The sequence below is a fragment of the Sycon ciliatum genome, chromosome 1 (genome assembly GCF_964019385.1).
Source record: "Sycon ciliatum chromosome 1, ocSycCili1.1, whole genome shotgun sequence".
NCBI lineage: Eukaryota > Metazoa > Porifera > Calcarea > Leucosolenida > Sycettidae > Sycon > Sycon ciliatum.
This window is the reverse complement of record NC_088643.1, coordinates 86119086-86141691: the sequence shown is the minus strand read 5'-3', so window position 1 is coordinate 86141691 and position 22606 is coordinate 86119086. Positions and strand designations below refer to the sequence as shown.

The following is a 22606-nucleotide window of genomic DNA, read 5'->3' as shown; positions in this document are numbered from 1 at the left end:
GATCTGGACGACTGTAGCCCGTGCTTTAGGTGGGGATGAAAGGCGCCGTGTGCTGCACGAACCTGTCAAGATGTCAAACTGACTGACAACTGCACTGTCTTGGTCTACTGCCACAGTACTGGTGTAGCCTGATCTAGAGCCGTAGAGGTTCTAGAGGTTATGTATGGTGTGTGGGCACCCACTCATGCTGACGCCTAGCCTGTCGCAGTGTCGGCTCTGAAGAACTGTGCTAGGTCTGCAGAGCATATTGACGAGGCTTGTTCATGCCATGCCCTGTCAGACACCGTGCTCTACATGCCCAGACAGCTATCCACTCATGCTGGGGATAATAATACACGACTAAGACTGGAGCTGATGCTTGGCATGGCCTCAGACTCGGAGCGCCGAACCGGCATGAGTCAAATGAAACATGTTCGCTACTGCTAGCAAAGCTTCAACCATTCCGAAGAAATCGGATCGACAGTCGGTTTGCAATTTTCGATCCTGATAGGAAAGCATACTTCGAGTACAACTTTCTCTTCTTGTTGTTTTCATTTGTAATATTTGAGCAGAAAGGCGAAAAGAACACAATATCAACACCAAAGAATAGAGTAAATCAATGAAAATGAGGCAATGTTGCCTCGGTCACAGAGCGTGGCTAGTACAAGCGGCTTGCCTACTGAGCGTTCTAGCGCTCGCTGCACAGTATGCAGTCGCAGTTAACCACCAGCAGCAGCAGCGGTACAGCCCAGCCAGGCTGGTTCTACACCCGGGTCAATGTCTACCATATCATTACAGTATGAAGTTCGGTATCCGCAGTACCGGCGGACAAGGCAAGACCATCATGGGAGTCGACGCAGAGGTAAACATTATGACATCATGGACACACACAACAGTGGGAATTTCCAGATTGCTAGAGTGCTCAACACCTCAAAAGATGGAGCAATACCACACACTAACAAGGCAGAAGGGAATGGTGACAACAGGTTAAATTATAGTTGTAAAGCTGCGTTTCATTCACATGGCAAGGCTAAGCTTTAAAGCAATATTAGCGCACTATTCAGAATTCAACATTCGTACCTCCCATCCCCCCCCCCCCCCCCCCCCTATCTCGAGCAAAGGAAAACCCGATTTCGGGTTGGTATACACTGTTATATCGAAGCTCGAAGCTCCGATATGCAATCGTAACCAGCGGAAGAGCTGCATTGTAGATCTACTTGAAGTATGTCTTTTGCAGCAAGGGAAATCATGGAAATGGGCTCCAGATGAGCGCCATCAAGACTAGACCATGGACTATGCGATTTGCAATCGTAACCAGCGGAAGAGCTGCATCATGTGTGTAGATCTACTTGAAGTACGTCTTTTGCAGCAAGGGAAATCATGGAAATGGGCTCCAGATGAGCGCCATCAAGACTAGACCATGGACTATGGTGGTTGGCTGCTGCCAGTACCGGTACTGCGGTAGTCATGTTGTGTGTTGTGTGTTCTCCAATGGCAGTGTTGGTCCGATTCAAACCGGGAATTGGTAGTCTCGATGGTGATGACGGCATATGGCAGAATGCCGCAGCTGAGCCGTAGCAGTCTCGGTGGCTAAACTCCATTACCATGATTACCAGATTACCAGGGCTAGGGAGTAGTCTTGGTATACTAATAATTATGGTTAGTTAGCCTTAGGCCATTCCTGGCAACTATATTTAGAACAGGTAGATTTACTCTCTGTAACCTGTACAATAGGCAGGCACAGTGGGTTGGTCAAAGACCATGATTGAGATACGAGAGGTACCTGGTTCAAGTCCTGCCTGGGAGCGGTTTTTCCAGCCGTGCTGCTACACACAGTCAACTGGGAACTTGTGGCCAGGCCCAAGGGGTACATGGATGCAGCTAATGGGGTCGCTTTCGGCACTTGTGCCAGTGGTTGTGAGACTTACCCACTCACCCCCACCGTTAGGCGCTGCATCTGCCGCTAGGGTTTATCGGGTGTTAGCGGCCGTCGTGAGTTCCCTTCGGGAACGGATACGATAATTTACTTTACTTTTAACCTGTACAATCCGCTGATTGGCTATTTTATCTGACGACTGACTGACTGAGTGACCATGGTGACGTATTGATTCTGAGCGCCTTTTTCAGTCATGATTCTGCTGTGTTATCATGGTTATTTCTCGCCTCACAATCTCAGGTTGAAGTGAGCGTTCTTCAAGAGCTTGACAGGAGACCACAGTCATGGCTCTTGAAGCTGGTTATCGACAATCCCCGGCCTCATGCAGAGCACCGTCATGCGTCGACAGACGCCAGGCTGCTGCACAAACTAGGCAGCGATTGTTTGTTCGAGCAGGACAGCGCCGGACACATCAACTCCGTGTATTTCCCACACAATGAAACAGATGATGTCATCATATTCAAGAAAGGTGAGATGAAGAGACAGTTAGCCCACACTTTGCCCGCAGTGTCCTTGTTTTTGTTTGAATATCCTTGCACTGAGTCTTCTATGACTGACATTGATACCGTTTTTTAACGGACAGCTTGTGGGAACACCGTTAGAACACCGTTAGTGCTCGATCCGATGGGAACAATCATAGTCATAGTCGGCGGTCGTAAAACAAACCAGCAGTAGTGGTGCTCAGCAATACATGTACTATGAGATTTGGCATCCCAAAAATGGCGTGCCGAAAAACAGCGAGGCTGGGACTCTCCCCGGAATGAAAATGGATCCAAGCACAATCATGATTGCAATATTCCTTGGGATGGCATGGGCGTAGCGTAGCCCTTCTCAGTCTGCTTTGGAAGGTCATGTGGCGTGACATAGCGTACACATTTCACCCTATTTTCATTTTTGCAGCCAAGGATCCTGGCTCAGCCAGCTCCTTTGTTTGGACTGTTTACGGTACACTGCATTCATCAAAACCTATGGCGCTTCTCACGAGAATTCAACGAGTCTGATTTAGCAGACTATACATCATTACCCTTTGATCTTGAACTTCATGTACCATCGACTGCTTCTTGCAAACGTTTTGCTGGAGGCTCCGACATCTGGACTTGCAAACAAACATGCTACTTTTCCTCTAATGGCAGGGAGCAGCAAAGGAACAATAACTTCACCGTGTAGTCACTTCACAACAGGGAGCAGTAAAACACTGGTATTTACTACTCCCTGCTTCACACTGCGCTGAGCCACATGCAGTCCAGTCGACACATCCACACATGCATTGAATGAACGTTGAACGCAGACACTTTGCGATACTTTTTTTTATCATGTTTTGGGCGTTTTTGCGGACAGGGTTCGGCAAACTCTAGCTGCTTTGTTTGCGAATTTTGCGATACGGCGCTATGTGCCTGGAATGGTATGGAATAGGAACATACCGGAGTTGACTGGCCCATCCGCTACTGTAAATCATATTATTGAATATTCTAACGACCCGCAAAGTTAACGATTTTCTGATTTTCGAAGGTTAACGGTTTGAAAAGTTAACGATTTTCTCAGACAGACGCAGTAATACTAGGAATGCTCGTCAAAGACGTTTATTGTTGTCCATCACAGTATACCAGGACGGGCGCTGCGACATGGTCTTGAGAAGCAAGACACCGATCTCAGGAGAATAAAGAAAATGAAATTTATCCAGCGTATTAAAGAGCGTAAAAAATTCAAATTTTTCGATCTCCTGCCGCTTCTTCAAAATTCATCTGAGAGACTTCGGAGTTGTTCGAGCCGACTGCTGAGCGTCTCTGCTATCATATAGATCTTTCGATTGCTGAATTCCGTTGAGAATTGACCGAGTTACGATCTGTTGAACACGCGCTGCATGCAATAATGTGAAATGATCGATTTCGATCGTGCGAGGCCTGAAAGCATACGACTTTTGCTAACAAATTTTAAAATGACGACAAATCTTTGCTCGTTAACTCGTTAGATTTACTTGTTCGTTACATATTCTTACAGTATTTTTCATGGAGCGAGATTACTGTAGGAGATATGAGCAATAATCCACTGCACACTGAGTCCTGAGACTGTGTGCGTGACGACGGCTTTGACTTGAGCCGCAGCAGTCTTTAATAGACGATTATTGCTGCCGCTCGCCATGGATTAGTGCTCGGGCATCACCATCGAGACTAGCAGCCATGGGCGATGCATACGCTTTGTGTGCTAGTATGTGCTTGAAATACAATTCTGGCATATCAATTTTCTATAGCAGATCGGCAGCCGCATATGTAGCATGTGATCTGGAGCTGGACTTTGGTGGTCTGTCCGTTTTGTTTTCAACAGCAGGTCACCAGCAACCTTATGAGGTTCTTTGTGTTCTGTTTTAACTCTTTTTTCTATTTCAATGTAGGTATTCTGGCCTCGCTGCAACGTAACTTGACGGATTTCAACTCTGGAAAATCACAGTTCACATCACACGAGACACTGGAGCAGGGTCGATTCAAGGTGCACTACAGCGTTGATGGTCATGGGCCGAGAGGAATGAGGCTGAAGCGCACAGCTCACGGCCAGCACATCCAATACTATGCCGATGAGCACATGGAAAAGTCTGCGCCCACCAGCAAACTGCAGAATGATTTGCTCATCGTGGACGGACATCTGGAGAAGAATGACTTTGCCTACACCAACTTCTTTAATGGCCGCGGTGCCACCAAGCTTTCTCAACGAGCAAAGTCATATGAAGGAGACTCCACCATACTGATCAGCCGAGGACGACTGTGGAAGAGTGATGATGACTGTGAACAAGATAATCGACACAAGAGATCATTGGAGGCATTTCTGGATGGTGCCTCTGCAACATTCAGCAATGGCAGTTTGATGAATGGAGTCGATCTAACCAAAATCCAGTATTCCAGAGCAGAAGGTCTTCACCCTGAGCCTAAGAAGCAGATGTCAGCCGAGGAAAGACTTTATGACGTTCTGTATCCATGCGTTGAGACAATTGCATCGTCCAAGTCACTGAAATGTCTTCATGACATTCTCATCCATGCACGCAACGATGCTGAAATGGTAGCAGTGGCCGTGGAAAAGATATGCGCCGGCCATTTCACATCCAACAATGAATTCTATGGTCTGACAGCAGTAGGTATGGTCTCCCAAGACTCACACCCGTGTTTGAGTAACTTGCTGATGAATTCCAGCGTAACACATGACATCATCAGCCACATCCTGATTGATTCACACTTTGTCGAAGACCCGCATCTTCAACTCGTCAACACCGTCCGTCACATGGCTGAAAACCATGGCAGCAATTCAATCCGCCACTATGCATCACTGGCACTTGGGTCTTTGTCGCAAGTTGTCAGTGAGAAAGAGCCTGAGCTGGCGGAGAAACTTCTATCATGGCTGGAAAAGCAGCTTCATAGCTGTCCTAAGCATGGTGAGCAGACAGATGACGAAGTGGAACTGCACACGCGAGTCCACCTTGCAGCCATTGGTAACGCTGGCAATTGTGCAAGCATTGAAAAGGTCATCGGACATCTACAAGATCATCGCAAGCAAGTTCGTCTTATTGCCTATGGTGCAATGCGACACATGAACTGTTCCATTGCTGAGCATCACTATCTTGAACACCTGAAGAATGGAACAGCATCTCACCAGGAGAAGGCTAATGTTGTTGATCAACTGCGAGTGCGTCACATGAAGATGGGACTGAAAGGTGAAACCATTGCAGCAATACGTGAGCATGCAATGGCAGAAATTGGCTTTGGCAATGACTTGGATATTGCCATCCACAATTTCTTTGAACAAAACACCAACATTGCTGAGGAAGATGAGACATTCTGGAACGGTTTACAGAAGCTGAGGGAAGATCGACGGGCTTCCAAGGATCGGCTGAAGAGAGCACTGACTGCTCGTGATTTCCTAAAGCCTCTCCTTGACATCACAGCTGGTGTAGATGATGGCTGGGAGAAGAAGATTGGCAATAGCTGGGTCGGCGCAGAGATGAAATTCACTTTGCGCAACCTCCTGCAGCTGTATGTGTCTCTATTTGACGGCAACATGGAAATCGACGTCTTCAACGAGGGTATTATCAAGGCAAAGGCATTCGGTGGCGATATTGACATTCTTCATGGGAAAATTGCCTTCCGTGCTCGACTTGCCTACAAGAGTCTTATTCCAACAGATCTCCTGGACACTGTGTGGGATAGCATCAACAACTTGGCTGCTTCAGCATCTTCCGTCATCAGCAAAGTGGTCGGTGCGGTCTTCAAGTTCCTAAACCTGATGAGATCCTATGTCCGGCCATTGCAGGGATTGCTAGACACACCTCTGGTGGAACTTGCCGCACCTGTTGGCAGATTCTTTGTAATGGCTGACAGAGCTCTGGAAGTTGCCAGCCGTGCCGAGACATTCATCGAGAAAGGGGTTGAGCTATTGCAAGAAACCAAGGCTTTCAAAGTTATTGTCAAGGCAACAAATGAGCTAGTCACCATTGGAAACTTCGTCAAAACATCTCTGGGTAAAATTCGTGAGCTGAATGACTTCATCCGTGAGAAGGGACTCAAAGCACGTGACCTCATCGAGACGAATCTCAACCGTGCCAACGACTTTCTCCGCAACTTCGTGGAGAAGTACAAGCTGAAAACCATCACTGCTGTCAGAGAATCTGTGACGTATGCGACCAACCTGGCCAACCGCACTATCACAGCTGTGGCTAGCTCACAAAAACTGACGTCATTCCTCTCCAACGTTGTGTCGTTCTTGAATGGTGTCACCACATTCATTGACCAACTTCAATTTTACAGTGGGAAGATCCTGTCAATTGACATGATTTTTATCGAACTGAATGGCCTCGTCACGGATGTACAACAATCAATCGAAGCATTTGTCTCCAGGGCATTCCAGAAAGCTACAAGCAGACCAGAAGCCCGTGCCCTGTTTGAAAGCCTCGTGCGGGCAGTCAAGCTGCTGGATGCTGCTATGGCAAAGGCTGAGCCAGTCTTTGAGAATGCCATCGGGGTTGTCGACTCAGTTGAAAGGTTCTCTCTGCAGGTGACGGATACGGCAACCCAGCGCATCAACTCGTTCTTCACCTCTATGGATGGTGTAGTGCAGAGTGTGCTGGACAGTGATGTGGTTGTCAATGCCCTAGCCAAGTACGAAGGTATCCTAGACACGGCAACAACAGCTGTTCAGACCATCGACATGAAGGTGGATGAAATATCTGGCCTGGTCAGAAATGTCATCCAGAATTTCACCACTGGCATTGATGGTCTCATTGACAAGGCCGGCGATGTCCTATTGGGTGCACTGACGAAAAACAAGGTGGCGTCAACTTTCCAGGACTTGGTCGGCAAAGCTAGAGATAAGCTGCTATTTATGGTACAAAAACTCACTGCCAAGGCTAACGATGTCATCATCTCCAAGGTGAAACCTGTCGTCGAGGAAATGATTCAGAAAATAGAACGTTTCCTATTGACCGGAGTTCACAACGTCACAGAGGTAGTCTTAACGAACCTGGAGAACTTGAAGGACTGGGCAACCAATGGAACCAAGTTTGGAGTCATCCTGCGCAGCTCCAGAGATCTCATTGATGCGGCGGCCATGTTTGCCAAGACGATTCCTGACATTGGTCCCTTGGCAACTAAGGTGGCAGACGTTGTGCTGTTAACCAACAGGATTCTTCTAGATGATGGTGGATTCAACATCGTCACCGACACTGTCAATGGTCTTGCAGACAAAGCGAATGAAATCATTACGACATTGCCCGGGAAGTACCTAAACGAGGGCTTGGCACTAACAACTGGTTGGATAAAGGAGCAGGAGGACAAGTTCACCAACCTGATCAACAATGCTGCTGAGAGCCTGGATGTAACGAGGATCGCTTCATCGCTCCTTGCTCAGCTGAAAGAGAGGAGTAAAGAAGCGGTGAGAAGCGTCATTGAACCCATCTACTCCATCCTGGACAGGTACACACTTAGAATCAAGGAGTTTGTTGCTTCGGTGGGAGCCATTATTCCACAACTGAGAGCACAAACTGGATTCTTAACCGACACCAGATCGTTGGCTGACAAATTCTTGACCATGACAGGCGTCAAGGATCAGTACAACAGCTACCGCCAGACATTCCAATCTGCCCTCGACGAAGCTAGGTCAACAGTCAAGCAATTCCACGGTCAGTTCCGAGTGACACGGGCTGCCACACAGCGTTTGCTGAAGGATCACCTTGCAAACATCGAGCTCTACCTTGACCTTGAGTGCGTTCCAGGTGCCGTGTGCATCACAGATATCCTTGTCCAGGACCTGAAAGAGATGGCATCCGGTATGTCCATTCTGCAACCACTCATCGAACCTGCAAAGGCCTTTCTGTCCGGAACACTCTCGCAGCTATCTTCTGCAACAACTGCCATGCAGACTCAACTGGAGCCCCTCAGGACAATTCAACCGCAACTGGCTCAACTGAAGGATGCCAGCCAGTTCATTGCCGGTATTATTGACAAATTTGAGGTCAGCAGCCTTCTGTCCAAGCTGGAGTTGCTTCAAGATGTCACGGACGTCGTGGAGACAAACATCGCAGTGTGGGAACCGAGGATAAATGACATTGTGGGTGATACAGGTATCCTGCAGCGCATCAAGTCCTTCAGTGACAGAATGTTTGGTGTATTGGACTTCTGCGAGAAGTTAGATCAAGTTCTGCCAACTGATAGCGAGATTGATACGTTTGTGAGGGGCCTCAATCTGACAACTTTGCTGACTAAGTTCCTTGAGGGTCCCGTTGGCGGTGTTCTGAAGCAGGTGACTACGCAAGTTCAGAATGCAAGACAGCTTTTGACCCAGCTGAAGAAGGTTTCTGGTGCAGATGTTCTGGGCCAAGCCGGTGACCAGATCAGGCTCATCACCACCCTCCCGGACAAGCTAATTGACAAGATCAATGTCTACCTTGCCAGACTTCAATGGCAAAGTAGAACTCTGGACCCAAGTGAGCTGGAAGACTACACAACATTACAACACTGCTCCGAAACGCTATGCCTGAACAAGAAGAAGCGCTCCAGTGATGCCTACCGAGATTGGGTCCTGCCGCTCAAATATCCGCATTTCCAGACACTGAGCAGGGATCTCACTGTGATTCCCGGCCTTTATGAAGACTGGCAAGCTCAAGGTGTCACCATTCTCAATGATGACGAGAATGGCAAAGACATTGATGGAATCTTCCTCATCAGCATGTTTGGCACCGGCCTGAATGCTGACAAGAACCCACTGGTTGTGGCCATGAATCAGAAAACAGACGAGGTTCTCAGAATATTTGAGATCAATACCGGTCTGGAGAAACACTATTCATACCGTCTGGGAATAGGTCGAGCAAAGGACTACGTCTACCTGTTTGGAGTGGAGAAGGCCCATAAATCCTCTGAGAGCATTGTGTTGTTTTCCCTGAAGAAGAGCTTGTTCGACCTGTCGTCACCAGAGCCTCTCACCATCAATATCACCGCCAGGTATGCGCCAGATGCAGCCGGCTACGGTGTGTTCTATGAAAGCGCCGCAAACCTGCTGTGGCTAGCTGACTCCTATGACAACAGCAAGACTGGCACGGCCAAGCTTCCTGTTCCTTCGTCACACGTGAAAGGCAAATACGGTGGTGCGGCCATAGGTATCAAACTAGACTCGTCCGGAAAGATTAGGTCATTGACACCAACCAAAGCCCTTGTCATTGGGCCCTATGTTCAGGACATGATAATGAAGGTCGTCGGCAGTCACACCTATGTTGGCTTGTTGGCATGTGGTGACAAGATTGGATTCCCATGCCGTGTGGATTTCAGAGTCATCCCACAAGCATCCAGTCCTTTCAAGCTTGGCACGGCCCCTTTCATCAACTTGCTCACCAAGGATCCATCGCGCTCCGTCCGAGTTCCCAATGGAGCAAGTGGTCTGGCTTACACAAACAGCCAGGACGATTCTCTCATAGTCACATTTGCCAGTGCTTCACAAGGCCATCAGCCAAAGGCTCTTTTGTCTCTGAATGATGTTGAAGACAGCACCTGGTACTTTAAATACCCAGTTATGGAGGCCAATCTCAAGATCAAAGAAGCTATCACTGACAATGAGGTCTTCCTGAGGCTATTGGGACGAGACGTTATCTCGCCGAGAGAAGTGATCCCAACAGGGAACACTACGGAAGTCACTGCAACAAGAGCGAACAAGCGACGACCTGCCCCCAAAGTGAAGGCCAAGGCCGTTCAGAAGGTTGATTCCACTGACCAGGATTTGCTTGACTTTGCTGAGCCGGAGGAAGAGAACACTGAGTTTGATGACATTGCTAACACGGGAGAGGGTTATAGTGGCTGTTTGTCTGGCGGTGGACCACTACTATCACCCAGGACGAAGATCATCTGGGAATTCCGTCAGATCTACCTCATTGTGCCCCTCCTGCCAATCGAGTTCAGAATGGAGTTGAGTGCATCTTACGGAATGGACTTCGCTGGAGCCCTGTGCATGGCAGACCGCTCTGTGAAGGCTGCCATAATCCCGTATGTGTTTGCTGAGTTTAGAGCTGAGGCGGGTGTGTTCCTGTTGATTGCTCGCGGTGGCATTGCGCTGACTGCTACCATCTTCAACACCAGGTTCATCCCCGAGATAACGATGAAACTGACACCGAGCAATGCGCTCCAACTGTGCTTGAAGACAACTCTGGAAGTCATTCCAATCTCGCTGCGACTCTCAGCATACTACCAGCTGCTCCTGTGCCCGGCGTTGAAGTGTGCCAGTGGCTGGCTATCCTGGGTATGCATACCGTGGATTGATTGGTGTGATCGAGAGGACATCACTATCTGGCATTTGCCGGGAACCGTCTTGTCATCAGTGGTGCTGGACACATGCGGCGCTGCTCCTGATACCACGCCACCCATCTACAACACTGGTGGTTCGGTCAAGGCAGACCAGGTTGGAGTGAATGACATTTCCTGCTCTTGGAATGGATTCAAAGATGACGAGTCGTCCGTAGTGGAGTACAGCTTGACTGTTGGAACATCAGCAGGTGCTGATGATATCGTTGGAGACACAGACATGGCCACAGCTACTTCGTTCACTCTGGAAGGTGTTCAGATGCCACACAACAAGCAGGTATTTGTTACAGTGAATGCAAGGAACGACGAGAATCTAAAAACAAGTCAGACAGCACGAGCGTTTGTTGCTGACACAACGCCTCCCCAGATTGTGCTCCGCGATGGAAACACGTCATTCCCACAGGACTTTGATTACCAATGGAGTAGAAACACAGTGCAAGCTGTTCTTTCAGTTACAGAGGATGTCTCTCGGCTTGTTGCAACAACTTGGGCTATTGGTACAATACCAAATGGTACCGACTTGCAGGAATTCACTGATGTTGGTTACTCTACAAGTCTGCAGAATAACAATCTTGACCTGCAGCATAATCATCGCTACTATGTCTCTGCCTATGCCCTAAACGACAAGACGATCGAAACGTGGGTCTCCACTGATGGTTTTCTTGTTGACACGACCAACCCTGTGTGTGGACAAATTGTAGATGATTCGTTTGACATCACAAAGGACAAAGACTATGTAGTATCAACAATCAACTTTAAAACAGCCTGGTCTGGATTCTCAGATCCAGAAAGCCCAATCTCACATTATGAATGGTCCATAGTCGATGCCTCCGGTGCTAGACAATTCTCGCTGAGGAATATCAACCTTCGACTGAATGCTTTCACCGATGGGCTCAACCTGCTGCTAGGTGGAACATACCGCACAGAAATCCGTGTTTGGAACAAGGCTGGGCTATTTACGGACTGCTATTCCGACGGCTTCCTTGTGGATTACACCTCACCAGTGTGCACAGAGGTGATCGACATTGAGGATGGTGTGTTGGAAGATATTGACTATTCATCAACACTGAAGGTAATGGGTGCCAACTGGGATTGCTACGACCCAGAGAGTGGAGTCATAATGCAGGAAGCTGGTATCGGTTCTTTCCAAGGTGGATCTGACATCGTCCCAATGCAAATGTTCTCTGAACAAACTGGGGAGGTGAACGCCAGCTTCACGTCATACACAATTTCTGCAGGAAGTCCACACTTTGTCATCAGCCGTGCCTGGAATCGTGCTGGCCTCCGCAGAACGGTGGTATCGGACGGTATACTAGTGGACAAGACTGCACCACATTTGGCTGATATCTACCTGTACGACAATTTGCCCCTGCAGTACAGCCAGTTTGATCAAGATTTCCAAACAACTCTTCAGGCTGCATCACCGTCATGGCAGTATGCCTTCCTTGACTCTGAAAGTCCGGTGAGAAGATACGATGTTTCACTTGTGAGCAGGAATGGCACCGTTGTAGATACCATTGACCTGAATGGTGATACCACATCTACTCTACTGACTAATCTACAGTTGGAAAATGGCGGTATTTACACAGTCTCTATCAATTGCAGTAATGCCGCTGGCTTGGTGCAGTCTGCTTCCACCGATGGCTTCATGGTGGATGTGACACCGCCAGAGATTGGCAAAGTATTCGACAGTCAGGTACTGCGTGAAGATCTCGCTTACTGGGACTTTGCAACTTCTATGTTCGGTAACTACCCTCTGTGCTTAGCTACGCATACATCTGATGCATGGCCTCCAAAGACTGCTGTGAAGACTCCGGATATTTCAACATGCTTGAACGATACCTGGTATGACTGGGAGTCAGGCCTCTCACATGTGGAGACTGCTGTCTTTGCTGAAGATGGTACCATGGTCATACCGTGGCAATTTGCACGAGTGGACTTTGAAGTGACCGGTCGATCAGGCATTCTGACACAAGGACAAAAATACTACTATGCAGTCCGGGCACACAATCGAGCTGGATTGACAGCTGAGAGTCGTAGTGATGGTGTGCTTATCGATGAGACACCACCGCAACTGAAGAACATTGTGCAGAAGATTGCGGAGACAAATGAAGATCTCACAGTGACTAGCCGCGACACATTCAACATCAGTGTCTCCTATGAATCGCAAGACAACGAGTCCGGTATCACTGAAAGTGAGTGGTCCCTCGGTACTTACCCAGGTGGCTTTGACGTTGTACCTGTGACTAAATCCCAACAGAATGATGGCAAGTACACTGTGCAGCTGGGACCTTTGTTTGATGGTCAGCGCTACTTCTTAACAGTCAAGGCTAGGAATGGTGCAAGACGCCGGGTAGCCATAACAAGCAATGGATTTGTGGTGGATAAATCTCCTCCACACACAGGCCTGGTGCTGGATGGATGGAGTGACATTGACAGTGTGTATCAGTCTATCAACACTACACTCTGGGCTAACTGGAGATGGACAGGTGATGATGTTGGTCTTGCGTCTCGCCAGGTTGGCGTCGGAACTGGCAATATGAATGCTGACTATGCTCCGTTCAGTAATGTTGATCTTTCCACAGTGCGATCCTCGGTTAGCCCGAATGGTGGATTCCCGAATGGTGTTCGTCTGCATTTCCTTGTGAAGGAAACTGATCTAGCTGGATCGGAGACTGTGTCTGCATCCAATGGTGTGGTGGTTGACTCAAGTCCACCAACATGTCCAGGGCAAGTTCGCCCTGGTCTTCAAGGTCAGCTGACCTGGGCAAGATATACACACTATTACACAGCTAACTGGGATGCTTGTTTCGACGATGATACAGATATTCAGCAGTACTTTGTGGGCTTGTCCAATTCCAGTGATAACCTGTATGATGCAGTTATTCCGTACCAGTCTGCAGCTTCAGCAGATCAAGTCATTGTCCGCAACGTTGCACTGGAAGAAGGCAAAGATTACTATGTGGTGCTGAAGGCAGTCAACAGAGCTGGAGTTGGAGCTGTAATAATCAGCAATGCATTTGCGGCTGACAGCACACCACCAAACTGCACATCTATCTCCGATGGTGGAGTGGTAGATATTACGTGGACAAGCTCTCAGCCAGTACTTTCAGTTCACTTTCAGTGCATGGATCCAGGCAGTGGAATACACCGCCAGGAATGGGCTGTGGGTACCGTGCCAGGAGCTCAAGACGTGCAAGCATTCACAGTCATCCCTTCATCCGCTAATCAAGCTAGTGATGCATCCATCAATATGCTAGAAGGACAACGCTACTATAGTACCGTTCGTGTAACTAACGGTGTGGGCACACGTACTACAATCTCCTCGGATGGTATCGCATTCGATCAATCACCGCCACAGTTTACCTATGTGAATGATGGTTCAGATCACCTTGCTGACATGCAGTTTTCATCCAGCGCCACTGAACTACAAGCAGCATGGATGGTCAATGATCCACACAGCGGTTTGATGAGTGTCAAGATTGGAATTGGTAAGCAACCAGACCTGGACGATGTTGTCGCTTTCACTGATGTTTCATCCGTCACCAGCACAACACTGTCAGGAAGTTTTGAACACGGTGTGAAATACTATGTGACCATCAGTGCCACTAATCAAGCTGGTCTGGAAAACAGGGCTTCATCTAATGGCGTAACGGTTGATTTGACTGCACCAACGTGTACGTTTGTGAACGATGGCAATGTTCTTGGCCAGGATCGGGTCTACCAGACTTCACAGTCTTCATTGGCTGTGAACTGGGAATGTGCAGATGCGGAGTCAGGCCTTCACACAATCCAGCGCGTAGACCCAACCGGTCGTCTCATTGAGCTGCCTGTCACAGGAAGTACATCACTGTTCAGTGGATTCCGCCTGGCAGCAGACACAACACATTTCGTCAATCTCACACTGACTAACAAGGCAGGTCTTTCAGCTACCAAGTCTACTAATGGTGTGATTATCGACCTATCACCTCCAACCTTCCTGCTTTCTCGCTTCACATTCGATCCAACAAGCAAAAGTGTGGATGGAGAATGGCAAGCAGAAGACACAGGAAGTGGTCTGAAGGAGTTTGTTCTGAGCATTGGAACTACCCATGGTGGAAGTGATATTCTTCCACTGACTAATGTTGCATTGTCCACAAGCTATTCCACCAGCAGTGCTTCTCCAGCTGTTGCCATACCGGAAAACTCGCAAGTGTTTGTCACTCTGTTTGCCTATGACAATATTGGTCTCAGATCACTGTCCAGTGCACGTGTCGTGACTGACACATCACCACCTGTACTCAATGGTGACTTGACGGTGTCAGTCGTATACCCAGAAATCACCAGTGATACAGCAACAGCCAATGTATCCTTGGATGTAGCTTGGTTTGGATTGACTGACCCAGAGACTGGTATTGCTGCAATGGACTGGTTGCTGAAAGAGGCTGGCTCTCCAACTGGAACTGGATTCCAACGTCTGTGTGACTGTGCGCCCGCACCAAACAAAGCTCAGCTTGATAATGTCCTGGTCACGAACAACAGGACTTATGTGATTGTGTTGCGGTTGACAAATGGTGCTGGTCTTCAATCTGACGTCGAGTCTTCTCCGTTTACTGCACTGTTTGGCCCTTTCTCTGCTGGTGTGGTGTTGGATGGGCCAAATGTGAACGACAGCCAACAGCAGAAGTTTATTCGTAGCTATTGGTGTTCATGGTCTGGCTACACCGATCCTACACACGGTATTGTATCTTACACAGCACAGCTTTTTGAAGCTGCTACTCCTGAAGTCATGATCAGCAAAAAAACGTATGAGTCTGACCATCAGAATGCGTTTTTCAATGGCTTGTCACTGGAGCAAGGAAAGTCCTATTTCTGCAGAGTGTGTGCAACCAATGCCATCGACCGACAAGTCTGTGCTCAGTCGAATGGAGCCATCATCGATAGCACACCTCCCGACATCAGTTCTGTCAACTTCAATCTCCCACAGCGGTACATTACATCGCAAGATGAAGTGTGGGTGGAATGGGATGCCAGTGACCTGGAGAGTGGTATCTCACATGCAACAGTTGCTCTTGGTGTCTGCTGCCATGTCACCAACCTTCTACCATTCACGTTTGTTGCAGAAGGAACGCAACAGTTTGACATTCCACAGCATCTGCTAAGGGAGAACACATCTCCAATTGTGGCAACAGTTAGAATCTACAACAAGGTTGGTCTGTTTACCGAGAGGTGCAGCAGCACATCATTGACTATTGATGAAACACCACCGACTGCTGGTACTGTGCAGTTGTCCAAGACACAAGACGGCTTTACTCTGCATTGGTTTGGTTTCACGGATGCCAGCAGTGGCATTGAGAACTTCCATTGGGCTCTGGGCACTACGCCAGGTGACAATTCCATTAAGGATTGGTTCAACGCAGAACAAGCTACATCCGCAGCTACTCCTAAGTTGCCAATTGCCCACGGCGAGTCCGTATATGCCACTGTAATCGCAACGGACAAAGCCAGTCTTCGCACTGAGGCTTACTCTACGGGAATTGTCTTTGACACAACGTCTCCAGAACGTGGTGTGGTTATTGACGGACCGGGACCAGAGGATCTTGACTACCAGACCGAGAGCAGTATTTCTGCCTCTTGGTCCGAGTTCAGAGAGGATGTCTCGACTATCGTTGAATACCAGTGGTGCATTGGTACATCGGCTGGTCAGTGCAACACCATGGCATACACATCTACTGGCTTAGAGCGAACTGCATCAACTGTGATCCCCAGCTCGGCTGTAGCCGTCAAATATTACGTGTCTGTGAAGGCAGTCAACTGCTTTGGCCTGGAGAGTGTTCAGACTAGTGACGGTGTGGTTGTCGATAAAACAGAGCCAGCTGTGGCAACCGTCCGCATTGGTGATCTCTCTTCGAAAGCTCATAAGAAATTTATTGGTTCTGATGAGCTCCAGATTAGCTGGGATAACTTTGTTGACGCAGACTCTTCAATCAAATCATACGAATGGGCTCTGTGTTATGCCAAGGACAGTCGCTGCATCCGGGACTTCACAAATGTTGGCCTTGTAACAAGCGTTGTCACTCCTAATGTGCAACTCCCTACTGGTGAGTGCCTGGTGGCTAAAGTACGTGCTACAAACAATGCTGGTCTCTCTGTCATCGGAATATCTTCAAGTACAACGTTTGACTTCAGTGAGCCAGAGGATGGTGTGGTTTCAGCTAACAGTGCTTACCAGAGTGACAAGAGCCGTGTAAGTGCATGGTGGACACCATTCAAAGACACGGACAGTGGTATCTTGAGCTATGAGTGGTGCATTGGCAGTCTTGTCACTACATGTGATATTCTACATTGGACAGATGCTGGTGGAGATTTGTCTGCAACAGCCACTGGCCTGACACTGGAGGATGGGAAGAGCTACTTCATAGCTGTCCGTGCAACCAACCAGGCTGGCTTGACCTCGGAGGTTCAGTCAAGCCCATTCGTCGTTGACTCTACTCCACCGACCTGCGGAGCTATTCGTGATGGCAGCGAAAGAGTAGATGTCAGCTATAAATCAGGCAGTGAAGGCTATGTTGGATCATGGGATGCTTGTGAGGATGATGTCAGCTCTATTGTTGGATACCGATGGGCTCTTGGAACATTGCCCGGTCTCACCGACATTCAAAACTGGGTCTTCACAACGTCAGCCTCTGTTGATGCGAGAATCGCCTATCGGGATGACGGAACTGCTGTCTATCTAACTGTTATGGCTGAGAATGGTGCTGGTCTGACACAGATGATTAAATCCGACGGAGTTATCATTGACAACTCACCTCCCTCCACACCGCAGGTCTCCTTCGGAACACCATCATCTCCTTGGAGCAAGCACCAGCAGGCAGTGTCTGATATACCTCTGTTTTGGTCTTCCTCTGACGAACATAGTGATGGACTGGTCTTTGATCTCTCACTCTGCTACTATGCAGCTGATGATGTTGAGGTATGTACAGTCAGTGACTTGAGGGTGATCGGTATGGACAGCTTCACTGTATCATTGGCTGATGCACTCACTGGTGTCTGCTACTTTGCAAAGATCACAGCTAGAAACTCTGCCGGACTGGCATCACCTGGCACATCAAGCTGTCTTGTGCTCGACGATACACCACCGGAAGGTGGCGTTTTCTCCAACGCCAACAGCGGTACAACATTCAGCAGTGTCAAGAAAGTATCTGCTCGCTGGAGCCAGTTCTTTGATCAACAGAGTGAGATAAGCTTGGTGGAATGGTGCGTCGGATCATCAGAGATGGCAATTGATGATGCCATGGCTTGTCGGGAAATAAGCAAACTTTCCACCACTCAATCTTTCGAGTCGGACTCTCTCCAGGAAGGCGGCACATACTACACAACTGTGAGAGCAACTAACAAGGCAGGTCTTACCCGAACACGTGTCTCTCCTGGACTAACCCTGGACTTCTCAGCACCACGCGGTGGTATTGTGCGTGACGGTCGTTCACAGTATGATCTTCAATTCTCTGGTACGACATCATCATTGTCCTGTGCCTGGGCTCTGTTTGCAGATAATGTCAGTAGTATTGATCACTATCAGGTGGCGTTTGGAAACCTGCCTGGACAGACTGACATTGCACCTTGGCAGAGTACTGGTACTGCTACAGAAGTGACCGTGCCAGCTGTGCTGCAGATCGGACAGACAACATACTGCAGCGTGCGTGCTTTCAACAGAGCTGGTCTACACGCAGAGAAGAGTACTGATGGAGTGTTGAGTGACAATTCACCACCAACAGAGGGAACAGTGCAGATTAGCTCTAGCAGTGGATTCCAGAATGATGCCGACTTGATCGCTGCAGAATGGAGTGGCTTCTCTGATGGTGAGAGTGGAATTTCCCACTACGAGTGGAGAATCTGCCAAGTCTCTGGAAGCGCTTGTGCAACTAGTTTCACTAGTGTACATCAACTGCAGAAAGCTACCACCCAATCAGCAGGCCTCACGGACGGTCTAACATATGTAGTACAGGTCAAGGCTGTGAACAATGCTGGCTTGAGTACTATTGTTACATCAATGTCAACTATCACTGTTGATGAATCCAGTCCAGACGTAGGCCCAGTCTTCGATGGTAGCCAGCGTGGAGTAGATGTTCAATACCAGACCAACACCACTCATCTTTCAGCTTCTTGGGAAGGCTTCCATGACTTTGGAAGTCCACTGACTGAGTTCCGAGTATGTGCGCATCAGTCACCCAATCTCAATGAATCTCTGGTCTGTTATAGGTTATCACCAGCCATGACTGCCTTCACAATTCCACTTCAACTCGAGTCAGGATCAACATACGCTGTTGAGGTGGAAGCCACCAACGCTGCTGGCAGTTCTGAGTCAGCATTCACTGATGGTGTGTTGGTTGATGTTTCACCACCCAAATCCGGCAATGTCTCAGATGGTCTTCTGGTGACTATGGACATTGACTTCCAATACAATACCGCAGGCATTGGTGCAACGTGGAGTGGTTTTTCTGATGATGAGAGTGGCATTGCAGACTTTGCTTGGTCAGCTGGCACTTCACCAGAAGCAGGAGATATCTTCCCTCTGACCTCTGTCGGAATGGCAACTGAAGCTCTCTCCACGGGCTATGCACTGAGTAATGGTATGAATGTCTTCATCACTGTAGTTGCCACCAATGGAGCTGGCCTCACAACCAAGTCAACATCCGATGGCTTCATGATTGATAGAACACATCCACTAGCTGGAAAGGTTCTGGATGGGTTGTCCAGCGATGCTCGTGATGATCTTGATTACCAATGGAGCACATCATTCATACAGGCAACGTGGAGTGGATTTGTGGATGCTGAAAGTGGTATTGCTGAGTATCAATTTGCTCTCATGGAAGAAACATTTGATGAGAATGTAGATGATTGGCTTGATCGCAGCGTTGTCGTGGAATTCAACTCAGTCGGACTTTTAACATCACTAAATGTATCGGTGACACTAATTGCGGGTCGACGTTACACTGTTGTTGTGCGTGCTATCAATGGAGCTGGTCTGGATATTGCAGCGGAATCAGATGGCTTCGTTGTGGATAGAGAGCCAATCGAGGTTGCTGTGGACACGTGGACGGGAGGTAATGTCTATGGAAGTTCGTTCATTGGTGACAGAACTCAGATTGGAGCCACTATCAACCTGCAGAAAAACACTACGATTCGTTCCTCAACTCAATTCCCATGGGTATTCACTGATCCACGAGCTGAGTTCTTCCTGTCAGTTCCCAGTGTTCTTGTGGAAGACAACAGCAGTATCACAAACACGTTGAGTAATCAAGAATCATTTACATTGACTGGCTACTACGCAACTCAAAACCAAAGTCTGGGTGTCTATGATGACATTCCTAGTCCATGTTGCAGTGAGACACGTCAATTTGCTGAATCATCGCACATGGAAATGTCATTCCAAACAACTGAAAAACTCGTTGACTTTGCATCATCTGCTGCTGTCTCACCTTCCGGTCACTTGGCGATTGTGTCCTCTGAACTCATCTTTATTGTTCATGTTGACCAACCCTCCAACCCAGTGTTCAGTTATCAGTCAATGCCAGGAGAGAACTACAAGGTGTCTGTGTCTGCTGGTCTGGTCGTATTCTCAGCGCAAAGCAAGGTGATCATTGTGAATGCGACAATGAAAGCGGTTACACTGGATATCAGTGCACTTGCTTTGTCTTCAGTACTAGCAACAACAATATCACCAGATAACATTGTGTATGTACTTGGCAGCAGTGCAAGTAATGCCATTCAACTGATATCCTTGGACAAGACGGGAAGGGTTCTATCAAGAGTGTCAGTGGATGCATCATTCGGTAGCTTGCTACTTCCAATGTACGCACTCACAGCATCTGATTCCTACATTGTAATCACTGATGGTATGCAGGTGCTGTCCTTCACAACTAATCAAGGAGTACTGAACATGCAATCTGGGACTGTGTTGACGTCCGACACTATCCAGTCCATTCAGCTTATTCAACTGGGTTCAAGTCATCAGTGTATTGTACGACACACTGACCCTGCATCATCTTCTAATAGCAAGGTGGTAATCTTTACTTTAGAAGCAGATGGCAGTAGCAGCAGTGCAGCTGAATGTACTGCCACTGATGCTATACCATCTGGTGATGCAATGGCCTGGCAGGTTAGGGATGACGCTGGTGGACTGCTAGCAGTTTCCACCTCAAACAGCATGCTACTGGTGTTTGACATTGAGATATCTGCTGGCAGTGTTTCTTGCAGTCGCTTCGGTGCAGTCAGCATGTCCGCCGGTCAGCAGAACAGTGCCACTGCCCCATTGTCACTTTCATTCAACTACCAGTTATTGACAGTGTCTACGTCCGACAACAAGCTCTACATCACTCCATTCTGTCATCAGAACTACAGTCGGCAAGCAACAACCGAACCATCCAGCTTACCAAGCATGTGTCAGAAGTGCCCATCAGGAACGATATCCAGTGGTGGTGCTCTGGATAACTGCTGGTTCTGTGATGATGTGACTGGCTGTGTACAACCAGACCAAGAGCGTATCAATATCATGGCACCAGTTGCCGCACCTGGCCTTACAGAAGACAATCTGTTCCTATTGGAAGTGAACGCTAGGACACCATCCGGCAAGATAGCCAGTGCCAGGTCTAGGACATTCACTGTGGATAGCACGCCACCAGTTGCTGGCAAAGTCTCAGATGGATCTGGCAGTCAGGACGTAGATTTCTATGGCTCTCTTTCGTTCCCGTTCGAGGTGACATACAATGGCTTCAGTGATCTAGAAAGTGACATCAACAACTACATGTGGTGCGTAGGTACCAAGCCGGGCATGTGCGATCTCATTGATCTCATCACTTCCGTCAATGGCTCAGGCCAGGCAGAATGCAATGGGTGTAATATCCAGCCGTTCACTATGTACTACACAACTGTCGTGGCTACAAACTGGGCTGGTCTCAAGGTCAACCAGTCATCCGATGGGTTCTTAGTGGACCTGAGTCCACCGGATGTGCTGTATGTTAATGATGGGTATGATGCACCTGACCAGGAGAGGCTAGTCTTCACAGATGCTGTACCCATCAACTGGAATGCATCAGATGCTGAAAGTGGCATTGCCAACTACCTGATCTCCCTGGGAACGACACCTGGTGGAAGTGACATTGTTAAAGCAGCCCGTGGTGGAGTTAGATTCCAGTATATCCTACCAAACGTAAATTTGCAAGTTGGCGTTCGCTACTTTGTCACTGTCATTGCAATCAACAATGCTGGCTTGATGACCAATGTGTCATCCAATGGATTTGAGGTTGGTGGCAGCTTGGTTGATGTTCCAAAGGATGTGGATATGCCAACTGTGCTCTACTTTGACAATGCAGAACTCAGTGCTAGCGTGGACCCGAACCGAACTGTTGACCCCAACGACAAATTCCCAGCCAATCGCGAGGAGACAATCGGCGCAATGAGAATGTACCCTAGCACTGCAGGTGATACTGTTCAAATGAGATCTGAGAGACTGTTCCCATCGGGTGGCGGTGCTCAAGCAGTGGGTAGGAAGAGACGTGCGACTGTGCCGCGACTGGAGCAACAAGGCACTATCCAGTATGTAGCTCCTGACTCCAATCCTCCGGAGGTAAGGGGTCAAGTGATTAGTTGTGTATATTCTCACACAGGGACTTATTACCCTCTTTTCTGCCAATGCAGCTCTAGTCCAAACCTGAATGCCAATGGAGACTTTCTGGTACTTTACAATGGTAGAGGCTAACCGTCAGTAGCTAGATGTTCAAAATAACTTACTCCAGATGAAGATCCTTTCTTTTCCCAGGCATGTACTTCTTTAGCTTCATTACTTGGTGAAACGTTGCGAGTGTTATACCATGCCACATGATTCTCCTGG

The 22606-nt window shown here is 48.3% G+C and overlaps 1 protein-coding gene across 1 annotated transcript in view; it reads left to right on the top strand.

The window, feature by feature from the left end:
* The first annotated feature begins 430 nt into the window (after window positions 1-430).
* The window catches only part of LOC135806073 (uncharacterized), a 29438-nt gene continuing 7262 nt past the window's right edge, over window positions 431-22606 (top strand). Inside the window, exons 1-3 of the mRNA XM_065320220.1 lie at window positions 431-841; window positions 2156-2384; window positions 4305-22342. Coding sequence (XP_065176292.1) covers window positions 599-841; window positions 2156-2384; window positions 4305-22342 — 18510 coding nt within the window. The 5' untranslated portion in view covers window positions 431-598. The remainder of the gene's footprint in view (window positions 842-2155; window positions 2385-4304; window positions 22343-22606) is intronic.